This window comes from Oncorhynchus gorbuscha, linkage group LG13 (genome assembly GCF_021184085.1).
Source record: "Oncorhynchus gorbuscha isolate QuinsamMale2020 ecotype Even-year linkage group LG13, OgorEven_v1.0, whole genome shotgun sequence".
Taxonomy (NCBI): domain Eukaryota; kingdom Metazoa; phylum Chordata; class Actinopteri; order Salmoniformes; family Salmonidae; genus Oncorhynchus; species Oncorhynchus gorbuscha.
In genome coordinates, this window is record NC_060185.1 from 77,157,971 (window position 1) to 77,180,135 (window position 22,165).

The 22,165-nt window shown below is 40.1% G+C and overlaps 1 protein-coding gene across 2 annotated transcripts; it reads left to right on the forward strand.

Moving 5' to 3' along the window:
- The first annotated feature begins 329 nt into the window (after positions 1 to 329).
- LOC123994130 (transmembrane protein 255A-like) lies at positions 330 to 17,422 on the forward strand. 2 transcript variants are annotated; one of them, XM_046296643.1, is made up of 10 exons: positions 330 to 638; positions 4,531 to 4,673; positions 6,628 to 6,690; positions 11,783 to 11,872; positions 12,528 to 12,599; positions 12,796 to 12,884; positions 13,120 to 13,191; positions 13,628 to 13,796; positions 16,002 to 16,151; positions 16,401 to 17,422. In XM_046296643.1, exons 1-10 carry the CDS (start codon positions 584 to 586, stop codon positions 16,545 to 16,547), a joined length of 1,050 nt encoding a protein of 349 aa, XP_046152599.1. In that variant the 5' UTR covers positions 330 to 583; the 3' UTR covers positions 16,548 to 17,422. The 2 variants fall into 2 exon arrangements, with proteins under 2 accessions (XP_046152599.1, XP_046152600.1); XM_046296644.1 differs by having other exon boundaries at positions 331 to 638; positions 13,634 to 13,796.
- Positions 17,423 to 22,165: the final 4,743 nt, after the last annotated feature.

The window sequence follows — 22,165 nt, forward strand, 5'->3', positions numbered from 1 at the left end:
TGACATTGGGTGGCGCTCGAACGTCTCCAAATTGCTAGCCTATCCTACTCCACTCTTGCTTATTATGAGCCTTTTTATCAGCTAATGTCTTCCTGTCTGATCAAAATAACGGTTATATTCTAATGACTGTATATAACAATAATAAAGACGAATACAAAAAAGCAGAAACTAAATACATCTATATATTTTGGCTATAAGTAGGCTATATGAAAATGTTCAGCTAATAAATTGAGATAAAATAAGCCTACGATTATTTTAGGACTGATTTAAATGAGTTAATGTCCTGAGTGTGACTGTGACTGGAGCGTGGTGCATGCGTAAAACTGTGCACCTATTGACGCTCCGCGGTTCACGACGGATGAAGACAGTAGAGAGTGGACATGTCAATAGACACTAATGTAAAAGAGACAGCCACGGACGTGGCGCGGGGAGGTCTGCTATTAGAGAATGCCACTGCAATCAAATATCACGCGTGCATTAGCTCTTAGCAGTAAACACGTTTTTGTTCCGCTTGTTTTGTGTCTAGTTTTAACCTTGAATCATAATTTTGGGCCTATATACAGGTCCCGCGGTTAATTAGAAAATGCCTCATGTACAGAATCAACAAGCCGGAATAATTTTGACAGAAACTCCTATAGGTACAGTATGTATGCGCGAGGTCAACCGCATGGTCACAGCAAAAATGATAGGCTACTTGGTGCAATATATTTTTGTCTGTAGCCTACTGGCTAGTATGGCTAATGTAGGTTACATTGGACTGGCTGACTGTTTTTCTTTTTTGTGGGTTTGTCAAAATCCTGAAGAAATGTACAATTTGTCACATTGTCAGGATAAATAGATAGGATGTAATACTAACTCTGTGGGAATTAAATGTGTTTGACACGAGCAGGGCAGTTCTTGATTAATATGGGAAAGCCGCTAGTTTACATTAGATAGATACAGTATATTTCTGTTCTTTTTTCTCGGGCCACTGCAGGTGCAGCCATGCAGCATTAGATACAGCGATTATGTATTTGTTACATTGCCAACAACATTCACACACCCACGGCACGTTACATTGTATTTGTGTATCTTACAAAGTAGTTCCATAAGATGTTATTACCATGCAATTATTCATTAATTACATGGTTATAACAACACGTGCACCTGATTCGACATCAGACAATTCGAGCGCATAGGACACATATACATTTTTTGTCGAAATTTAGTTCTTTAAATAGTCTTGTTATGTTCAATTCTCTAACTATATAGCATTCTAAATACCCCAAATCATGTTGTTAAAGACAAAATAATACTAGATAAAGCCAGTATTATCAAAAATGTATGCTACCGTGAATCGTCACATTGAATCGATAATGTTAATAATGAGAAACAAATTATCAATGTCTAGATGATAATATATTTTAACTACACATTCATGCATTTTGAATGGAATGGAGCAAGGGGAACGACATTGTTAGTTTAATCAAGGCTTTAGATTCCTTGGTTTATTACACAGCTAACCATAATACACTCCTATTGATATTGCCCTATCAGTTGAAGAGGAGTGTATTATGACTTACACAGGAATACTACTGTCAAAAACTATATTAGTACAATCCCCAAAAAGTGGTATATTGAGGGTATCTAGAGGTATATTGAGGCGATATAGAGGTTTGTTGAGGGTATATATAGGTACACTACATTACCAAAAGTATGTGGATACCTGCTCAACAAACATCTCATTCCAAAATCATGGGCATCAACATGGAGTTGGTCGCCCCTTTGCTGCTATAACAGCCTCCACACTTCTGGGAAGGCTTTCCACTAGATGTTGGAACATTGCTGCTGGGAGTTTCTTCCATTCAGTCACAAGAGCATTAGTGAGGTTGGGCACTGATGTTGGGCTTTTAGGCCTGGCTTGTAGTCGGCGTTCCAATTCATTCCCAAGGTGTTAGATGTAGTTGAGGTCAGGGCACTGTGCAGGCCAGTCAAGTTCTTCCACACCGATCTCAACAAAGCATTCCTGTATGGACGTCACTTTGTGCAAATGTAACAGTATAGACTTTACGTCCGTCCCCTCGCCCCGAACCAGGGATGCTCTGCACACGTCAACCGTCAACCTCGAAGCATCGTTACCCATCGCTCCACAAAAGCCACGGCTCTTGCAGAGCAAGGGGAACCACTACTTCAAGGTCTCAGAGGAAGTGACGTCACGGATTGAAACGCCACTACTGCGCACCGCTAACTAGCTAGCCATTTCACATCGGCTACACACCCCCTTTTGACCTCCTCCTCTTTCCGCAGCAACCAGCAAGGGGAACCACTACATCAAGGTCTCAGAGCAAGTGACGTCACCGATTGAAACGCCACTACTGCACACCACCGCTAAATAGCTAGCCATTTCACATAGGCTACACTCCCCCGCCTGACCTCCCCCTCTTTCCGCAGCAACCAGTGATCCGGGTCACGGCACCAATGTAACAGTATAGACTTTAAGTACGTCCCCTCGCACCGACCTGGGCGCGAACCAGGGATGCTCTGCACACGTCAACAGTCACCCTCGAGGCATCGTTACCCATTGCTCCACAAAAGCTGCGGCTCTTGCAGAGCAAGGGGAACCACTACTTCAAGGTCTCAGAGCAAGTGACGTCACCGATTGAAACGCCACTAGTGCGCACCACCGCTAACTAGCTAGCCATTTCACATCGGCTAAACAAAGGGCATTGTCATGCTGAAACAGGAAAGGGCCTTCCTCAAACTGCCACTAAGTTGGAAGCACAGAATCATCTAGAATGTATTGTATGCTGTAGCATTAATATTTCCCTTCACTGGAACTAAGGGGCCTAGCCCGTACCATGAAAAACAGTGTCAGACCATCAGTCCTCTACCACCAAACTTTACAGTTGACACTGCATTCGGGCAGGTAGCGTTCTCCTGGCATCCGCCAAACCCAGATTAGTCCGTCGGACTACCAGATGGTGCGACTACAGGTAACGTGTTTCCACTGCTCCAGAGTCTAATGGCGGCAAGCTTTAAACCAATCCAGGCAACCCTTGGTATTGCTCATGGTGGTCTTAGGTTTGTGTGCGGCTGCTTGGCCATTGAACCCCATTTCATGAAGCTCCCGACGAACAGTTAATGTGCTGACGTTGCTTCCAGAGGCAGTTTGGAACTCGATAGTGAATGTTGCAACCGAGGACAGACGATTTTTACGCGTTATGCACTTCAGCACTTGGCGGTCCCGTTCCACGAGCTTGTGTGGCCTACCACTTCGCAGCTGAGCTGTTGTTGCTCCTAGACGTTTCCACTTCACAATAACAGCACTTACAGTTGACTGGGGTAGCTCTAGCAGGGCAGAAATTTGACAAACTGACTTGTTGAAAAGGTGACGTCCAATGACGGTGCCACATTGAAAGTCACTGAGCTCTTCAGTAAAGCCATTCTACTGCCAATGTTTGTCTATGGAGATTGCATGTTTATGTACTCGACTTATACATCTGTCAGCAACGAGTGTGGCTGAAATAGCCGAATCAACTAATTTGAAAGGGTGTCCATATAGTTTTGTATATATAGTGTGTATTGAGGGTATATATAGGTATATACAGATACATTGATGGTATATAGAGGTATATTGACAGTGTATACAGGTATATTGAGGGTATATAGAGGTATATTGAAGGTATATTGAGGGTATAGACAGGTACAGTGCATTCGGAAAGTATTAAGACCCCTTGTATTTTTCCACATTTTTTTATATTACAGCCTTATTCTAAAAGTGATTAAATTAAAACATTACCTCATCAATGTACACACAAAGCCCCATAATGACAAAGACATTTTTGTAAATGTATAAAAACAAAAAAACAGAAATACATTATTTATGTAAGTATTCAGACCCTTTGCTACGAGACTCCAAATTGAGTTCAGGTGCATCCTGTTTCCATTGATCATCCTTGAGATGTTTCTACAACTTGATTGGACACCACCTGTGGTAAATTCAATTGATTGGACATGATTTGGAAAGGTACACACCTGTCTATACAAGGTCCCACATTTGACAGTAAGAGCAAAAACAAAGTAATGAGGTCGAAGGAATTGTCCATAGAGCTCCGAGATAGGATTGTGTCAAGGCACAGATCTGGGGAAGGATACCAATTATTATTGTTAATTAGAATTTTTTTAGGTGGTGCTTTGTTTGTAAATGATGTCTGAGTGTTGGAGAGTGCCGCTGGCTATCCATAAATAAATAAAAAAGAAAACTGCCGTCTGGTTTGCTTAATATAAGGAATTTGAAATTATTTTTACTTTTGATACTTAAGTATATTTAAAACCAAATACTTTTAGACTTTTAGTAGTAATTTACTAGGTGACTTTCACTTTTACATGAGTAATTTTGTATTAAGGTATCTTTACTTTTACTCAAGTATGACAATTAGGTACTTTTTCCACCACTGTGTATTGATGGTATATACAGGTATATTGAGGGTATATACAGGTATATTGAGGGTATATACAGGTATATTGTCTAAAGCTGTGTTTGTCTTCCAGGATCATTCAAACAGAGGAAACGGAAGTCCATCATGGTCACTATGATGTTGCTCATTGTGTCTGTACTCATCCTTATCTTTGGACTGGCAGCCACCACCAGGACACAAAACATCACAGTCGGTGGCTACTACCCTGGAGTCATTGTAAGTAGAAGTCTAACATCTTACTGTCTTAGCGATATGTCATACCTCAACGATAAGAGGGTAACACTATAATGCATCACAAGACTTGTCATGAGTATATGACCCTCTTGTAGTAATGGCTTATCATCCTCTCGATCCTGACTAAATACCAGCCATTTTGAGAAAGTTGAAATGTTGTTACACAGAGCAAAATAACATATTAAAAGCTGGATTCTTATAATACATTATACATATTTTATACATGGTTCTATAATAGCATTATTATTGTTATTATTATAATAATTAGTTATAAACAAGAAATTCCGTCACAGATTTACTATTCTACTCTATTCTATACCATTGTATTCGATTATACTCTATTCTGTTCTACTCTATTATTTTCTACTCTAAAGCGCGTTATGCCTGCAGACTTTAATTAACTTTAAGTGTTTCTGAAAAGAGTATACCATCCAGGGTAATATGGTCTGGCTGATGTAAGCTCTCTTTTAGCTGCTTTGGAGTGATAATTTGAGTGATAATTTATGATGGTCTCTCAGAGGGTGGCATTTCCCCCCACATTCATTATTTAGCATGTTTGTCATTAGAGGATGAAATATGTACTCATCATCCATAAATTGGCTTCATAATCCCCATCTATACAACCCTCAGCATTCTGCCTCAGAAGAAAGCAACAGTGGTTCTTCTATAGAGCTTATACTAATATATTGTAAGCCTTATTCTAAGCCATTATAAAGAATCATACATACTTTTAACAAGTTCTAAATAAGAAGCTTCTTAACAGTAAAAATAAATGTCCTTCGTTCTATTCTATTCAGTGTGGATTATCAAGGCACAAGGCGAGACCCAGATGCAGACACAGGAGGCAGATGGTTAGAGGCTTTGATATTTATTGACAATCCAAAAGGGGTAGGCAAGAGAATGGTCGTGGACAGGCAAAAGGTCAAAACCAGTTCAGAGTCCAGGAGGTACAGAGTGGCAGGTGGGCTCGAGGTCAGGGCAGGCAGAATGGTCAGGCAGGCGGATATGAAGTCCAGAAAACAGGCAAGGGTCAAAACCGGGAGGACTAGCAAAAGAGAAAGCAGGAGCACGGGGGAAACACGCTGGTTGACTTGAAAAACGTACAAGACGATCTGGCACAGAGAGACAGGAATAACAGGATAAATACACTGGGGAAAATAAGCGACACCTGGAGGGGGTGGAGGCAAACACAAGAAACAGGTCAGGGCGTGACAGTGGATGTTGATTAGGCTGTCTATAAGAAGAAATCAACTATGGTCATTCTTCTGAAGAAATACCAGTGAATCAAGTTTTTGATACAATAATAAGCCAGATATTTAAGAACAGCATTGGCTAGGATAGATCAAGATAAATGTTATTGTGAACTTGTGTGAATAGAGCTGAGACTGTCTGTACTTTCACCACATGTATCTTACTGAGTGATCAATGTCACGATCATAGATATGGGCCCTGTTCGAATACTTCAGAAATGCATCCTTCCTTACCTTCCTACCAGTGATGCTGTGGTAAAAACAATAGGTGGGTAAACGCTGATCACCGATTGTGGTGAAAAAAGTAACGCACCGTATACTTTCAATGCCTTTTTCAGCAAAAGGTGGGTAAACTGTTACAGACCTGTGATTACTTCCATGAAGTAATCACATATCTGAATTTGTTTGATTGATGAAAGTAATAAGGTGGTGATCTCGGACACTTATGCAATCATTTATAGATGTTTACTTGCCTCAAGGAAACAAGGAGGGGAGGATGCATTTGTATAGTATTTGAACAGGGCCATTTTATTATTTCTGGGGAAAGGTCATTTGGGTAAATCGAATGGAAGGGCCATTTCCTGATCCCGAGGGACTCAGTGTTGTGTTGTAATTGATGATTCAAATGAATTTCCTATTTATTCCAGTTCCACTGGCGCCCTATCAACAGTCTGCTCTTTTTTCAGCTGGGCTTTGGCTCCTTTCTGGGAATCATCGGAGCCCATCTGATAGAAAACAAGAGGCAGATGGTAAGAGGAATTATATTACGCCTGCACTTCCGTATCAGGTTTTATGCCACGGCTCTATATCTCTCTGCAGACATACACCACCAATAACCCAATCGAATTCTTTAAGCTGCATTCACTTGACATAGACTACATCCAAATTGCGGTCTTCATGTGGCATGGGCACACAACCACAGCTACCTTCTCTAGCAGAATGACACAGTTGGCTCACGGGGGTTTTAGCGTGGCTATCAGAAAATAGCTCCTAGCGCTTCTTGTGAGATGCACACAGAAATAGACATGTGTAAGAGGAGGAGGACAGATGTCCACGCAGGAATGTACAGAAGGAACTGCAGATGAAGGGTGTTGCCAGGGGCATAGCCACTCTCCATAGCTCCCAAAATAAATAATGAGTGTGTAGCATGACAGCCTTAACGCACAGAAACTACAGGGGGGCTGGATGAGGAGCAAATAGCAGTAAACAACTTACATCCAAAGCACCCTAGTGCATTCCTCCCACATAATACAGTGGAGCTGTTGCCACCCTAGTGCATTCCTCCCACATAATACAGTGGAGCTGTTGCCACCCTATTGCATTCCTCCCACATAATACAGTGGAGCTGTTGCCACCCTATTGCATTCCTCCCACATAATACAGTGGAGCTGTTGCCACCCTATTGCATTCCTCCCACATAATACCGTGGAGCTGTTGCCACCCTATTGCATTCCTCCCACATAATACAGTGGAGCTGTTGCCACCCTAGTGAATTCCTCCCACATAATACAGTGGAGCTGTTGCCACGCTAGTGCATTCCTCCCACATAATACAGTGGAGTTGTTGCCACCCTAGTGAATTCCTCCCACAATACAGTGGAGCTGTTGCCACCCTAGTGCATTCCTCCCACATAATACAGTGGAGCTGTTGCCACCCTAGTGCATTCCTCCCACATAATACAGTGGAGCTGTTGCCACCCTAGTGAATTCCTCCCACATAATACAGTGGAGCTGTTGCCACCCTAGTGCATTCCTCCCACATAATACAGTGGAGCTGTTGCCACCCTAGTGCATTCCTCCCACATAATACAGTGGAGTTGTTGCCACCCTAGTGAATTCCTCCCACATAATACAGTGGAGCTGTTGCCACCCTAGTGCATTCCTCCCACATAATACAGTGGAGCTGTTGCCACCCTAGTGAATTCCTCCCACATAATACAGTGGCCAACATATGGATATATCCGGCACCATCCACACATGTATAAATTATGTCAAAATGTGGAAATATTGTTGTTGTTGATGTTGCCAAACATAGATGGAATATATTCCCATGAAATGAATCTTGGCTCGGACCCAAGTCCCTACAGTTGCTGGTTGCTTTTGAATGTGTGGTGTCCCTGGCTACTGCTTCCTTCCTCTCCTCTCCTCCCAGGGAGGGCTGTAGAGTGTTGTAGAAAGGGTGGGGTGATGTGTCATTGAATACATGCTGTCTTTCTTTGAGCAGTGAAAGGACTTGAGGGTGAGGGTAGTGGTGCCTGAAAAGAGCTGGGCACTGTGCCACGTGGGGCGGGCACCGCAGGACCGAGGTGACAGTCAGAGCACTCTATCACAGTTGTCCTGTGCCCACCCCCAATATACACCCCCACCCCCTCTCCTCACCGGGAACATTCATACTCACGCACCCAATGTTGCATTCTCAGTGACTTGGTTTACACGTGTCCTCACACACTCATACAGTGGGGCAAAAAAGTATTTAGTCAGCCACCAATTGTGCAAGTTCTCCCACTTAAAAAGATGAGAGAGGCCTGTCATTTTCATCATAGGTACACTTCAACTATGACAGACAAAATTTGAAAAAAAATCCATAAAATCACATTGTAGGATTTTTAATGAATTTATTTGCAAATTATGATGGAAAATAATACTGTAGTAGATAATATTGTAGTAGATAATACTGTAGTATTATACGTAGTATAGTAGATAATACAAAATGTAGTAGATAATACATCATGTAGTAGATAATGCTGTTGTAGATGACACATAATGTAGTAGATAATACTGTAATAGATAATATTGTAGTAGATAATACATAATGTAGTAGATAATACATAATGCAGTAGGTAATACTGTAGTAGATAATACATAATGCAGTAGATGATACATAATGTAGTAGGTAATACTGTAGTAGATAATACATAATGTAGTATATAATACATAATGTAGTAGATAATACATCATGTAATAGATAATACATACTGTAATAGATAATACACACTGTAGTAGATAAAACATAATGTAGTAGATAATACATCATGTAATAGATAATACATACTGTAGTAGATAAAACATAATGTAGTAGATAATGCTGTTGTAGATTATACATAATGTAGTAGATAATACATAATGGAGTAGATAATACTGTAGTAGATAATATTGTTGTAGATAATACATAATGTAGTAGATAATACATAATGCAGTAGATGATACACAATGTAGTAGATAATACTGTAGTAGATAATATTGTAGGAGATAATACATAATGTAGTAGATAATACATAATGCAGTAGATGATACATGATGTAGTAGATAATACATAATGTAGTAGATAATACATCATGTAGTAAATAATACATAATGTAGTAGATAATACATAATGCAGTAGATAATACATAATGTAGTAGATAATACATAATGTAGTAGATAATACATCATGTAGTAAATAATACATAATGTAGTAAATAATACATAATGTAGTAGATAATACATAATGTAGTAGATAATGCATAATGGAGTAGATAATACATCATGTAATAGATAATACATACTGTAATAGATAATACATACTGTAGTAGATAAAACATAATGTAGTAGATAATACATCATGTAATAGATAATACATACTGTAGTAGATAAAACATAATGTAGTAGATAATGCTGTTGTAGATGATACATAATGTAGTAGATAATACATAATGGAGTAGATAATACATCATGTAATAGATAATACATACTGTAATAGATAATACATACTGTAGTAGATAAAACATAATGTAGTAGATAATACATAATGTAGTAGATAATACATAATGTAGTAGATAATACATCATGTAATAGATAATACATACCGTAATAGATAATACATACTGTAGTAGATAAAACATAATGTAGTAGATAATGCTGTTGTAGCTGATACATAATGTAGTAGATAATACTGTAGTAGATAATATTGTAGTAGATCATACATAATGTAGTAGATAATACATAATGCAGTAGATGATACATAATGTAGTAGATAATACTGTAGTAGATAATATTGTAGGAGATAATACATAATGTAGTAGATAATACATAATGTAGTAGATAATACATAATGTAGTAGATAATACATAATGTAGATAATACATAATGTAGTAGATAATACATAATGTAGTGGATAATATTGTAGGAGATAATACATAATGTAGTGGATAATTCATAATATAGTAGATCATTAATAATATAGTAAATAATACATAATGTAGTAGATAATACATCATGTAATAGATAATACATCATGTAATAGATAATACATACTGTAGTAGATAAAACATAATGTAGTAGATAATACATGCTGTAGTAGATAATGCATAATGTAATAAATAATACATACTGTAGTAGATAATAGATAATGTAGTAGATAATGCATATTGTAGTAGATAATAATGTAGTAGATAATACATAATGTAATAGATAATACTGTCGTAGATAATACATCATGTAATAAATAATACATACTATAGTAGATCATTCATAATGTAGTAGATAATGCATGATGTAGTAGATAATAATGTAGTAGATAATAACCGTAAGGTTGCGAGTTCAAACCCCCGAGCTGACAAGGTACAAATCTGTTGTTCTGCCCCTGAACAGGCAGTTAACCCACTGTTCCCAGGCCGTCATTGAAAATAAGAATATGTTTTTAACTGACTTGCCTGGTTAAATAAAGGTAAAAAAAATATATATATATATATATGTTGGCCATATACCACAAATAAATGTCAATTGAAAAAAGGTCAAACGAAACAAAGTGCAACTAGTTTGCAGTCTTTCCAGCTTCAGTTTGAAGTGATTGTGTTAGCTGTGTTGTTTGCTAGCTCCTCTGAACAACAGTGTCCTGACAGGTGAGCACATTTTCTATGCCAGGCTTAATCGCGCCTCATTACCTCATTGTTATGGATGGACCTAAATAAATGTCACTAGAAAACAGTTTAAACAAATGCAAATGCAGCTTCTTTGCCATTATTCTGGCTGCACTTTTTGACGTGAATGTAAGTTAGCCGTAGTTGGCTAGCTAGCAAGCAAGGGATAAGAATGTTGTCAGTCAGTATGGCAATGGAACATTTAGAACGACTGGGTCGCGTCCATAGCTAGGGTAGCAACCCTAAATTTGTGTCGAGACTATCTTGTCGAAGGATGAAATAATATGAATAAACTTATCAAAATAACGTTTTTCATGAAAATATGTCAATCATTATTTGAATATGTTGGTAACCCGTAATTGAATATGTTGGTAACCCGTAAAAGTGATAATGCCCTCGAAGCTAGTGTTTGGAGGATATACACCCATGCCAATATATCCTCCAAACACTGGCTTCTCAGGAATTATAATGTAGTAGATAATACATCATGTAGTAGATAATACATCATGTAGTAGATAATACATCATGTAGTAGATAATACATCATGTAGTAGATAATACATCATGTAGTAGATAATAAATCATGTAGTAGATAATACATCATGTAGTAGATAATACATCATGTAGTAGATAATACATCATGTAGTAGATAATAAATCATGTAGTAGATAATACATACTGTAGTAGATAATACATACTGTAGTAGATAATACATCATGTAGTAGATAATACATCATGTAGTAGATAATACATCATGTAGTAGATAATACATACTGTAGTAGATAATACATCATGTCCAACATTAGATGCAGAACAACAAACCCAATCATTTATTAATGGAATGAGAATATTTCCCCTGAGGTGACTTTCCAATGGAAGGTAATAAGACTAAGGTCTGAGTGGATAACTCTTTGTTTCTCTCCTCACTCTTTGTTTCTCTTACAGCTGGTGGCGTCCATTGTGTTCATCAGTTTTGGAGTGGTGGCTGCCTTCTGCTGTGCCATTGTGGATGGGGTGTTTGCAGCCAGACACATAGTGAGTAGCAGTACCAAGCAGAGGCAATAAGCCAAGCTATAATGCAGTTAACATGCAGTCATATGGAATATCAATGTGTTGGTGTTATTACACAGTAACCACACTAGTAACTGATTTCATATATAATATGACCATTGTCAATTATTTTCAATTATAAACTGGGTGGTTCAAGCCCTGAATGCTGATTGGCTGGCAGTCATGGTATATCAGACCTTATACCATGGGTATGACCAAAACATTTATTTTTACTCCTCTAATTACGTTGGTAACCAGTTTATAATAGCAATAAGGCACCTCGGGGGATGGTGATATATGGGCCGATATACCACGACTAAAGGGTGTGTACAGGCACTCCGCGTTGCATTGTGCTTAAGAACAGACCTTAGCCATGGTATACTGGCTATATACCACACCCCTTCGTGCTTTATTGCTAAATTATATCATTGTTTTTGTACCTTTTCTGTATTTTCCATGAGAAAGTATTAATTACATACTGGTTACTTATGTATAGAGTAACTAAAAGACATAAATTCATTTTAATCTAGTGTTGTTGCAGTGTATCCTGCTGGTGTGGTTGATGCTGTTGTTTCATCTCTAGTGATGTGTAAAACCTAAACAGTTGGATGAAAAGTTTGTATGTTTTGTTACGCCCCAGGACCTTAGACCTTACTATGCCGGCCGCTGTGATTTCTACGCCAATTCAAAATCCTCTGTGGATTATGAAGATGTAAGTGCACACTCAAATCACCACTTTGTTGAAAGGTTGCCTTGTCATTGTTTATATGTTGCCTTAAAGTTAAAAAGTTGCCTTAAAGTGGTTTAAACATTGCCTTAGAGTTGAAAATCCATCAGTTTCCCAATATAGAGAGCATGATCCATATGCTTTACTGTGTGATAACAGTGACTACCTGTGTGAAATCTAGGTTCACTGCCAGACAGCATCCCGTGCAACCTGTAACCTACGTGTGAAATCTAATACCTGCTACTGCTGTGACCTCTACAACTGTGGCAAGTGAGTTTCCCAAGCCTCTTTCACCAACTTCTGTCATCACAGGATTATTTTGATATTATCTTGCAGTCTGAGAGGCAGCTTAATTAATCTCAATTTGATTGTTTTCTTAGTTTGATTATTTCCTTGTTTACCTCATGTATTTACCCTTGTGCTGTTTTAGTGTATTTTATGTTGCTGTAAGGTCAGCACTGGTGGAAAAATGAAATTGTAAAAACTTGTTTGGCTTATGTTTCAGAGAACATCCTCTTTTGGGACATGCGAATAAAGATGTTTTGAAAAAGTTTAGGAAAACGTCCATGATTTGGAAGTAGGTCCCTTTCTTTTAGCCCCTTGAGACTCATTAACAACCCATTTTCTGTTGTTGTGGTTGATTTTAACAGTAGCTGTGTAGAAGTCTTCTTGCATGGAACACACCATGGGAATGAGTGTATGAAGACCATGAGAATGAGTGTATTGCTCCTGCATGAAGACCAGTCCACCTACCTGTCCCCCAGCTCTTACTCTCTAGTAGTTGTAGCTAGTTCCTCCATTTCTGCTCCATTTGACAGCCAAAGGCCAACTTATGTTCATGTATTTATATTCTGTTGTCATTTTCTATCAAATAATTAAATACACAGTGAATGTGGTACAAATGACACTTTTCTCTGTAGCCTTGCGTCTCAAGTAGGTGGTTCTTACTTACTTCTGTATGTCTTTACTCTTTGTCCTTTCTGATCTCGTACACCCACCTCTCCCACACACTGGCCCAGCCGTGTGGAGCTGATGGGGGGCTACCACGAGTACACGGAGGTGGGGAGCTGCGAGGATGTGGTACACCTTTATCACCTGCTGTGGTCCGTCACCATCCTTAACATCATCGCTCTTTTCCTGGGCATCATCACCGCCGCCGTGCTGGGAGGCTTCAAGGACATGGTGAGATGAACAGCAGGACATATCTGGGTTGTATTATTTAGGGCACATCCTAGCATTACGTTTTAAAGTGTTTTTCAACAGAAACCGAAAGAAAGTGGTTCTTATTGGAGTAGTTCAGGTATTCCCTCCCAGTTTCAGTCCCCTTTCTTCCGTTTGGTGCCTAATGAATATGACCCTGGGACGTATATAGTGTACTTAGTTCAAGAAAGAAAGGGGGATACCTAGTCAGTTGTACAACTGAATGCATTCAACTGAACTGTATCTTCTGCATTTAACCCAACCCCTCTGAATCAGAATCAGAATCAGAGAGGTGAGGACGGATGCCTTTATTTGAAATCCACAGCACCTGGGAACAGTGTGACAGATTTTTGCCTTGTCAGCTCGGGAATTCGATCCAGCAACCTTTCGCCAGGCTACCTGCCGCCCCTACCTAGTTATGTCAAATAGTTTGAAATACTTGAGCTGCGATTGATTGAGTTTAACGCGGTATAATGAAAGCAATGGAATAGTCCCAAATGTGCAAACCTCAAGCTGAATCAATTTAAATGGATTTATTGGATTTATTTGACCCAGAGATGGAGGAGCAGACATGATATAAGACACTGACCCAGAGATGGAGGAGCAGACATGACATAAGACACTGACCCAGAGATGGAGGAGCAGACATGATATAAGACACTGACCCAGAGATGGAGGAGCAGACATGATATAAGACACTAACCCAGAGAAAGAGGAGCCGACATGATATAAGACACTAACCCAGAGATGGAGGAGCAGACATGATATAAGACACTGACCCAGAGATGAAGGAGCAGACATGGTATAAGACACTGACCCAGAGATGGAGGAGCCGACATTATATAAGACACTAACCCAGAGAAAGAGGAGCAGACATGATATAAGACACTAACCCAGAGAAAGAGGAGCCGACATGATATAAGACACTGACCCAGAGATGGAGGAGCCGACATGATATAAGACACTAACCCAGAGAAAGAGGAGCAGACATGATATAAGACACTAACCCAGAGATGGAGGAGCAGACATGATATAAGACACTGACCCAGAGATGGAGGAGCAGACATGGTATAAGACACTGACCCAGAGAAAGAGGAGCCAACGTGATATAAGACACTAACCCAGAGATGGAGGAGCAGACATGATATAAGACACTGACCCAGAGATGGAGGAGCAGACATGATATAAGACACTAACCCAGAGATGGAGGAGCCGACATGATATAAGACACTAACCCAGAGAAAGAGGAGCAGACATGATATAAGACACTGACCCAGAGATGGAGGAGCAGACATGGTATAAGACACTGACCCAGAGATGGAGGAGCCGACATGATATAAGACAATGACCCAGAGATGGAGGAGCAGACATGGTATAAGACACTGACCCAGAGATGGAGGAGCAGACATGATATAAGACACTGACCCAGAGATGGAGGAGCAGACATGGTATAAGACACTGACCCAGAGAAAGAGGAGCCGACATGATATAAGACACTAACCCAGAGATGGAGGAGCCGACATGATATAAGACACTAACCCAGAGAAAGAGGAGCAGACATGATATAAGACACTGACCCAGAGATGGAGGAGCAGACATGGTATAAGACACTGACCCAGAGATGGAGGAGCCGACATGATATAAGACAATGACCCAGAGATGGAGGAGCAGACATGGTATAAGACACTGACCCAGAGATGGAGGAGCAGACATGATATAAGACACTGACCCAGAGATGGAGGAGCAGACATGGTATAAGACACTGACCCAGAGATGGAGGAGCAGACATGGTATAAGACACTGACCCAGAGATGGAGGAGCAGACATGATATAAGACACTGACCCAGAGATGGAGGAGCAGACATGATATAAGACAATGACCCAGAGATGGAGGAGCAGACATGATATAAGATAGTAACCCAGTGGGCAGAAACAAACAATTCTTAAAAAGTTGCCCAACCATTCTTAAAAGGTTGAATGATGTTAATTAGGCATTTTAGGCATTTGATTTACTTAGGGTTTGCTCAAGATGAAAACTTAGCACCTCGGCCCTTAGTGTGACCCTTAGCGTGGCCCTTCGTCAATCATTGTTGTGTGTGTGTGTGTGTGTGTGCGTGAGAGTGTGTGTGCACACCATGAACCACAGGTATCAGTATTGCTCATTCTATCTGTATGTGTTTTGGACAGACGCCCATGCTGACCCCTGACTCGTGTGAGTCAGAGCCCCTCCCAGCAGCCCCTGTCTCCACAGAGCTTCCAGCTCCCAGCTCCTCCTCCTTCAACTGCTACTACAGCAATGCCCCCTACCTGCCACCCTATACTGCCTACGACCTGCAGGTAATAAACTACTAATACCCATCATTCATTACCCCCCCAGAAAGCCACAACTAACAGGAATAATTCATTAGGACTGAAGATTAATTTAAACTATGTGTGGGTAGCTCAAACTATTGAGGAGATCACGAGTTTATGTCAATGGTGTTATGATTCTGTCCTCACTGCTTGACCATAGGATGAGTACTGTACAAACTCAAGTCGCCTGTCTTGTTTCAACCCCGGCTCACCTTCCCCCTCATGTCTCTTCAGGGCTCCAGTATGATGTTCCCAGACTCTTCTGGCCTGTCTGATGAGTCCCAGTCGGGGGCCAGCCACATGTGGTCCTCCCTGGTCCCCCCGTGCTACTCTCCACCTTACTGCCCACCCGACGAGAAGCCCCCGCCATACTGCCCCTAGGAGAGAGGCTGGAACTGGGAAAGAACAGGGGAGGACATCCGGTATCGTCTCCTCTTTTGCCAGCTACATTGGCAACAAAGGGCAATGGGTATTGATGGGTGTTAGTGGACCTTGAATATTAACCTGTTTGAACGCGAGCTGCTGCTGCATCTGGTGCTCCAAACTGTTCCTGAGCAGCCAAGCCTGCCTGAGCTGTGTGGAATATAAAGATACAAGGAGTTAGTGGAAGAAAGAAAGAGCATGAGTCACTGATGTGACTAGAAGCCAGTGCTGTGAGGTTTAATTCATCCCCCAGTAAGCATAACCTGTTAGGATTCAGCCAAACCTGGATGGAGCGGGGGGTAAAGTAAGACCTTGCTTGGCCTACACCCCCTTTTCTCAGCAGACTCTCTCATTTGGTGCCAGTTTGCTCCCTAACTCTTCCCCTTGGCCCTAACACTTCCATGTCTGCATTTCTAAGGGGTCAGGATAACTATAAGCAGCGTAGTGGGGAGGAAACATCCTATCGTTTACACCTTACAGGTCTGCAAACATCAAAGGGTTATTTGATTTGATGTCATTAGGATCCCCATTAGCTGACACCAATGGTGACATCTAGTCGACCTGGGGTCTGACACACAACGAAAAAATACATTACAGACAAAAATACTATAATTTACATACATTTAAAAATATTAACACTAGCTAGGTTTCCATCCCATTGAGGACAGATTTTCATGCAAATATTCTAGAATCCGCATAAAGAAAACATGCGCATTTTCCCACCAGTGGTGTGTTTCCACCAAATTGACTTGTTGCGGATAAAAATCAGTGCGTGATGACAATTTACCTTTTCACATAAGTTTTCATGTACAGAATACATTTTTTAAGTTCAATGTGTTTCCATCGCATTTTTAACTTTACTTACTACTAACACTGTTGCGTTAATGTGCCTACTCTGGTCTTGGCAGTGTGCTCTAGCCAACAACTCACAGATACAGTGCGGGTAGGCTGTGCAGGTAGTCTAAAATGATAAGATTATTATGGATAAGAGCAAGACTATTTTTATTTGTCAAATGGCAGTCAAGCATCGATCCTCATGACACCAGAAAAGGACCCTCGATAGTTATTGGAAAGGAGCAACAAGATCACTTTGCACTTTCAGCACCCTGTGAAGTTCATCGTAACATATTTCATCTGTAGCCTAATAAACTGCATGGTTTCCCGAGTTGTAGTAGGAGGATCACACACCATATCATCGCATGACTCCAAGTTTACTTTGATATATTTGCGCATAAAGGTGTTTCCACTGCCATTTCTCGCCTAATTAATTGTACAGACACAAAAAGATCCCACCATGTCGAACAAACAAATGATCTGTCAGCGTTTATAAAATTGTACTGAAACATCCTGTTTCCTTCACAGCTGTCATGATTGTTTTTTGTACGGTATGACTTTATCCGCATAAAAACTGGATGGAAACGTGGTTAGGGACATTACAGACTTAAATATAAACTACAACTAAGGACACATTTAATAAAACTTAAGAATAATAATGTGTGAGTGTGTGTAGAGTGTGTGTGTGTGTGTGTGTGTGTGTGTGTGTGTGTGTGTGTGTGTGTGTGTGTGTGTGTGTGTGTGTGTGTGTGTGTGTGTGTGTGTGTGTGTGTGTGTGTGTGTGTGTGTGTGTGTGTGTGTGTGTGTGTGTGTGTGTGTGTGTGTGTGTGTGCATCGATCAGTTACACATACATGTCAGTACATACACACAACAAGTAGGTCACATGGGGGAGAGGTGTTGCTTTATTTGTTTTTTGATATCAAGTTTGCGGTTCACTTTAGCAATATGAGAGGGAAGGGAGTTCCATGCGATCGTGGCTCTATATAATACTGTACGTTTCCTTTAATTTGTTCTGGACCTGAGAACTGTGAAGAGACCCCTGGTGGCATGTCTGGTGGGGTAAGTATTTCTGTCAGCTATATGTAAGTTGATTATGCAGACAATTTAGAATTTTCAACACATTAATATTTCTGACAAAAACAAGAATTGATGCAGTCAATCTCTCCTCTATTTTGAGCAAAGAGAGACTGACGTGCATACTGTAGACAATTGCCCTCAGAGTACATTGAAGGGCAAGACGTGCTGCAGGGGCCACCTGCAGCTTTTCCAGGTTCTTCTTTGCAGATTAGATAAAACTGGGCTTTTGGTTGACTGTGATGTTAAAAATTTGGCGCATCTTTTTATCACAGACAGACCTCTCCCCATCTTTACAACAATTGAATCAATATGTCTTGACCATGACAATTTATAATCTAGGGCGACACCGAGAAGTTTAGTTTCCTCAACTTGTTCAACAGCCACATCATTCATTACCAGATTCAGCTGAGGTCTAGAACTTAGGGAAGGATTTGCACCAAATATGTGTTATGGCTTTACATCCTATGGTAAAGAATGTAAAGCCATAACACATACGTTTATCCAACAACAGGCTATGGTCAATAATATTAAAGGTTGTTCTGAAGTCTAACAATACAGCTCCCACCATCTTTTTATTATCAATTTCTTTCAGCCAATCATCAGTCATTTGTATCAGTACAGTACATGTTGAGTGCCCTTCTCTGTTGTTAATTAGATTACAGAGAAATAGCATTGTATTTGGTCAAACACCAGTTTTCCCTGAAGTTTGCTAAGAGCTGGCAGAAAGCTTATTAGTCAGCTGTTAGAACCAGTAAAGAATGATTTACCATTCTTGAGTAGCGGATTGACTGGCTTCCCTCCAGACCTGAGGACAAACACTTTTCTCCAGGCTCAGACTAAAGATATGACAGTGGCTATAGAGTCAGCTACCATCCTCAGTAGCTTTCCATCTATTTTGTCAATGCCAGGTGATTTCTCGTTATTGATGGATAACAATTTTTCAACCATAAATATGATGGCTCACAGTTTGTTTTGGGCATGAGTTTGTCAACTCTGCCCATGAAATAGTCATTAAAATAATTGTCAATTTCAAAAGGTTACAGCCAAGGGGAAGGGGTAGGAGCGAATTGGGATTGGCTGTAGTGTATCAAAAACAAGCTGACCTTTCTTAAAATGCCAGGACTGTCTACAGATGTGCCTTATCCATATCTGTCAACTCAAGAGAAGCACTAGTTATCCTGGCCAGATGAGAAGCTCTCCTCAAACAATGTGCTCTCCTCCTTGGACAATGTGGTCTCCTTGGACTATGTGGTGTCTTCCTTGGACAATGTGCTCTCCTCCATGGACAATGTGCTCTCCTCCATGGACAATGTGCTCTCCTTGGACAATGTACTCTCCTCCTTGGACAATGTGCTCTCCTCCTTGGACAATGTGCTCTCCTCCTTGGACAATGTGCTCTCCTGTAATGTACTCTACAACATCATTATCACCCCAGTACAAGAAATATCAGCTATAACGGTGCTTGGATTTATGTAAAGGTACACAATTTTCTCTAGTAGTGCAATTGAAAATGAAGGTATTGAAGAATCGATACTGAAGATCACAGTTCACCCTATTAATCTAGCTCACAGTATTGTTGTTATAGATAGGTCACAGTTCACCCTATTAATCTAGCTCACAGAATTGTTGTTATATATAGTTCACCTTAATACTATACCTCACATTATTGTTGTTATAGATTGTGAACAGGGTTATAGCAGAGCAAATAATGAGAACATACTCTAAGTCTGTTTGTTGTAAGGGGTGGATTAGGGGGAATCTGAAACATAAATTATCACTCCAAACATTATGTAATGTATTTTATAAATTGCAAAGGGACTGGCTAAACACAAACCTATTCTGTTTCTTTCTAGGTGTGATATAACAGGTTTTTACACTTGAATATAGCAAAAAACAGTGTTGTATCTTAATCACAATATGCATAGACCTCAAAGTAAAGAGCAGCGTCTTGAGATCATCGATTAAAGTAATCAGCTTTATTTTTGCATAATTGTTTTGAACAACACTTTCTCAACAGCTGAAGATGTACTTCTGCTGACTGGAGTGGATTGATTGTCTCGCCATTAAAAATAATTTTTGTGAAAAAATGCATGTATGGTGTTACTTTCCATAGACAACGTACACTGATTATAGAAAACATTAGGAACACCTTCCTAATATAGAGTTGCACCCCCTTTTGCCCCCAGAACAGCCTCAATTTGTCGGGGCATGGTCTATACAAGGTGTCGAAAGCGTTCCACAGGGATGCTGGCCCATGTTGACTCCAATGTTTCCCACAGTAGTGTCAAGTTGCCTGGATTTCCTTTGGATGTTAGACCATTCTTGATACACACGGGAAACTATTGAGCATGAAATCCCCAGCAGCATTACAGTTCTTGACACGAACAGGGGAGCCTGGCACCGACTACTATACCATGTTCAAAGGCACTTAAATATTTTGTATTGACAATTCACCCTTTGAATGGCACACTTACACAATCCATGTCTCAATTGCCTCAAGGCTTAAAAATCATTTTTTAACCTGTCTCCTACCCTTCTTCTACACTGATTTAGTGGATTTAACAAGTGACATCAATAAGGGGTCATAGATTTCACCTGGATTCACCTGGTCAGTCTGTCATGGAAAGAGCAGACGTTCCTGATGTATTGTACAGTCAGTGTATACTATCAGTATCGGGTAAATCAAGTCAACAAACATCATACGATGTTGAATACACAACTCACAAGGAGCATTTGATTTTCCGTTCTTTAAATAAAAGAATCAACTGGGGTTGAGGGAATGCAAACTATGGGAGTTAGGAGAACTACCAGATGTATCCTCTTCCATTACTATGGGTGTTAGAACAACTACCAGATTAATCCTCCTTCATTACTACGGTAGTCAGGACAACTACCAGATTAATCCTCCTTCATTACTACGGTAGTCAGGACAACTACCAGATGTATCCTCTTCCATTACCATGGGTGTCAGAACAACTACCAGATTAATCCTCCTTCATTACTACGGTAGTCAGGACAACTACCAGATGTATCCTCCTTCAGTACTATGGGAGTCAGGACAACTACCAGATCTATCTTCATTAGTTTCTTTGGGAGTTAGGACCACTACCAGATTCATTCTCCTTCATTACTACGGGAGTTAGGACCACTGTCATATCTTTGGCTATGCCGGATTAAGTGATATGACATGCTATTCTATAAAATAATTTATCCGTAATTAACATTACCTGATTGAGCTAATCATGTAAATGTAATTAACAAGAGAGTCGGGGCACCACAAAAGAACATTTATAGAACTGTTCTCTTCAGAATAAACTCTTAAAGACCTAGTAATATTTTACATCAATAGCAGTCAATATTAATCGTCACCTTAATTCAGTCTCATCTGAAAGTTGTAAATTCTTAGTTATCTTCACATACCCTGGCTAACAAGTTGATTCAGCAATACAAAATATAATTATTTATTTACTAAATACCTAACTAATCACACAGAATTACACATACACATAATTAATCACAACTTGATTACAAATTACATCCTAGCGGGCAGAACAGATATGACAGCTTGTTACTATGGGAGTCAGGACAACTACCAGATTCCTTTTCCTCCGTTCCTATGGGAGTTAGGACACCAACCAGAAATGTCCTCCTTCTTTACTGAGAG

Bases quoted from the DNA above. Each gene is read 5' to 3' on its own strand.
- LOC123994130 (XM_046296643.1), top strand. From the start codon at position 584: ATGCCTCATGTACAGAATCAACAAGCCGGAATAATTTTGACAGAAACT. The intron at 12,885-13,119 runs GTGAGTTTCCCA...CTTATGTTTCAG, and splicing joins GACCTCTACAACTGTGGCAA to AGAACATCCTCTTTTGGGAC. The intron at 13,797-16,001 runs GTGAGATGAACA...TGTTTTGGACAG, and splicing joins TGGGAGGCTTCAAGGACATG to ACGCCCATGCTGACCCCTGA.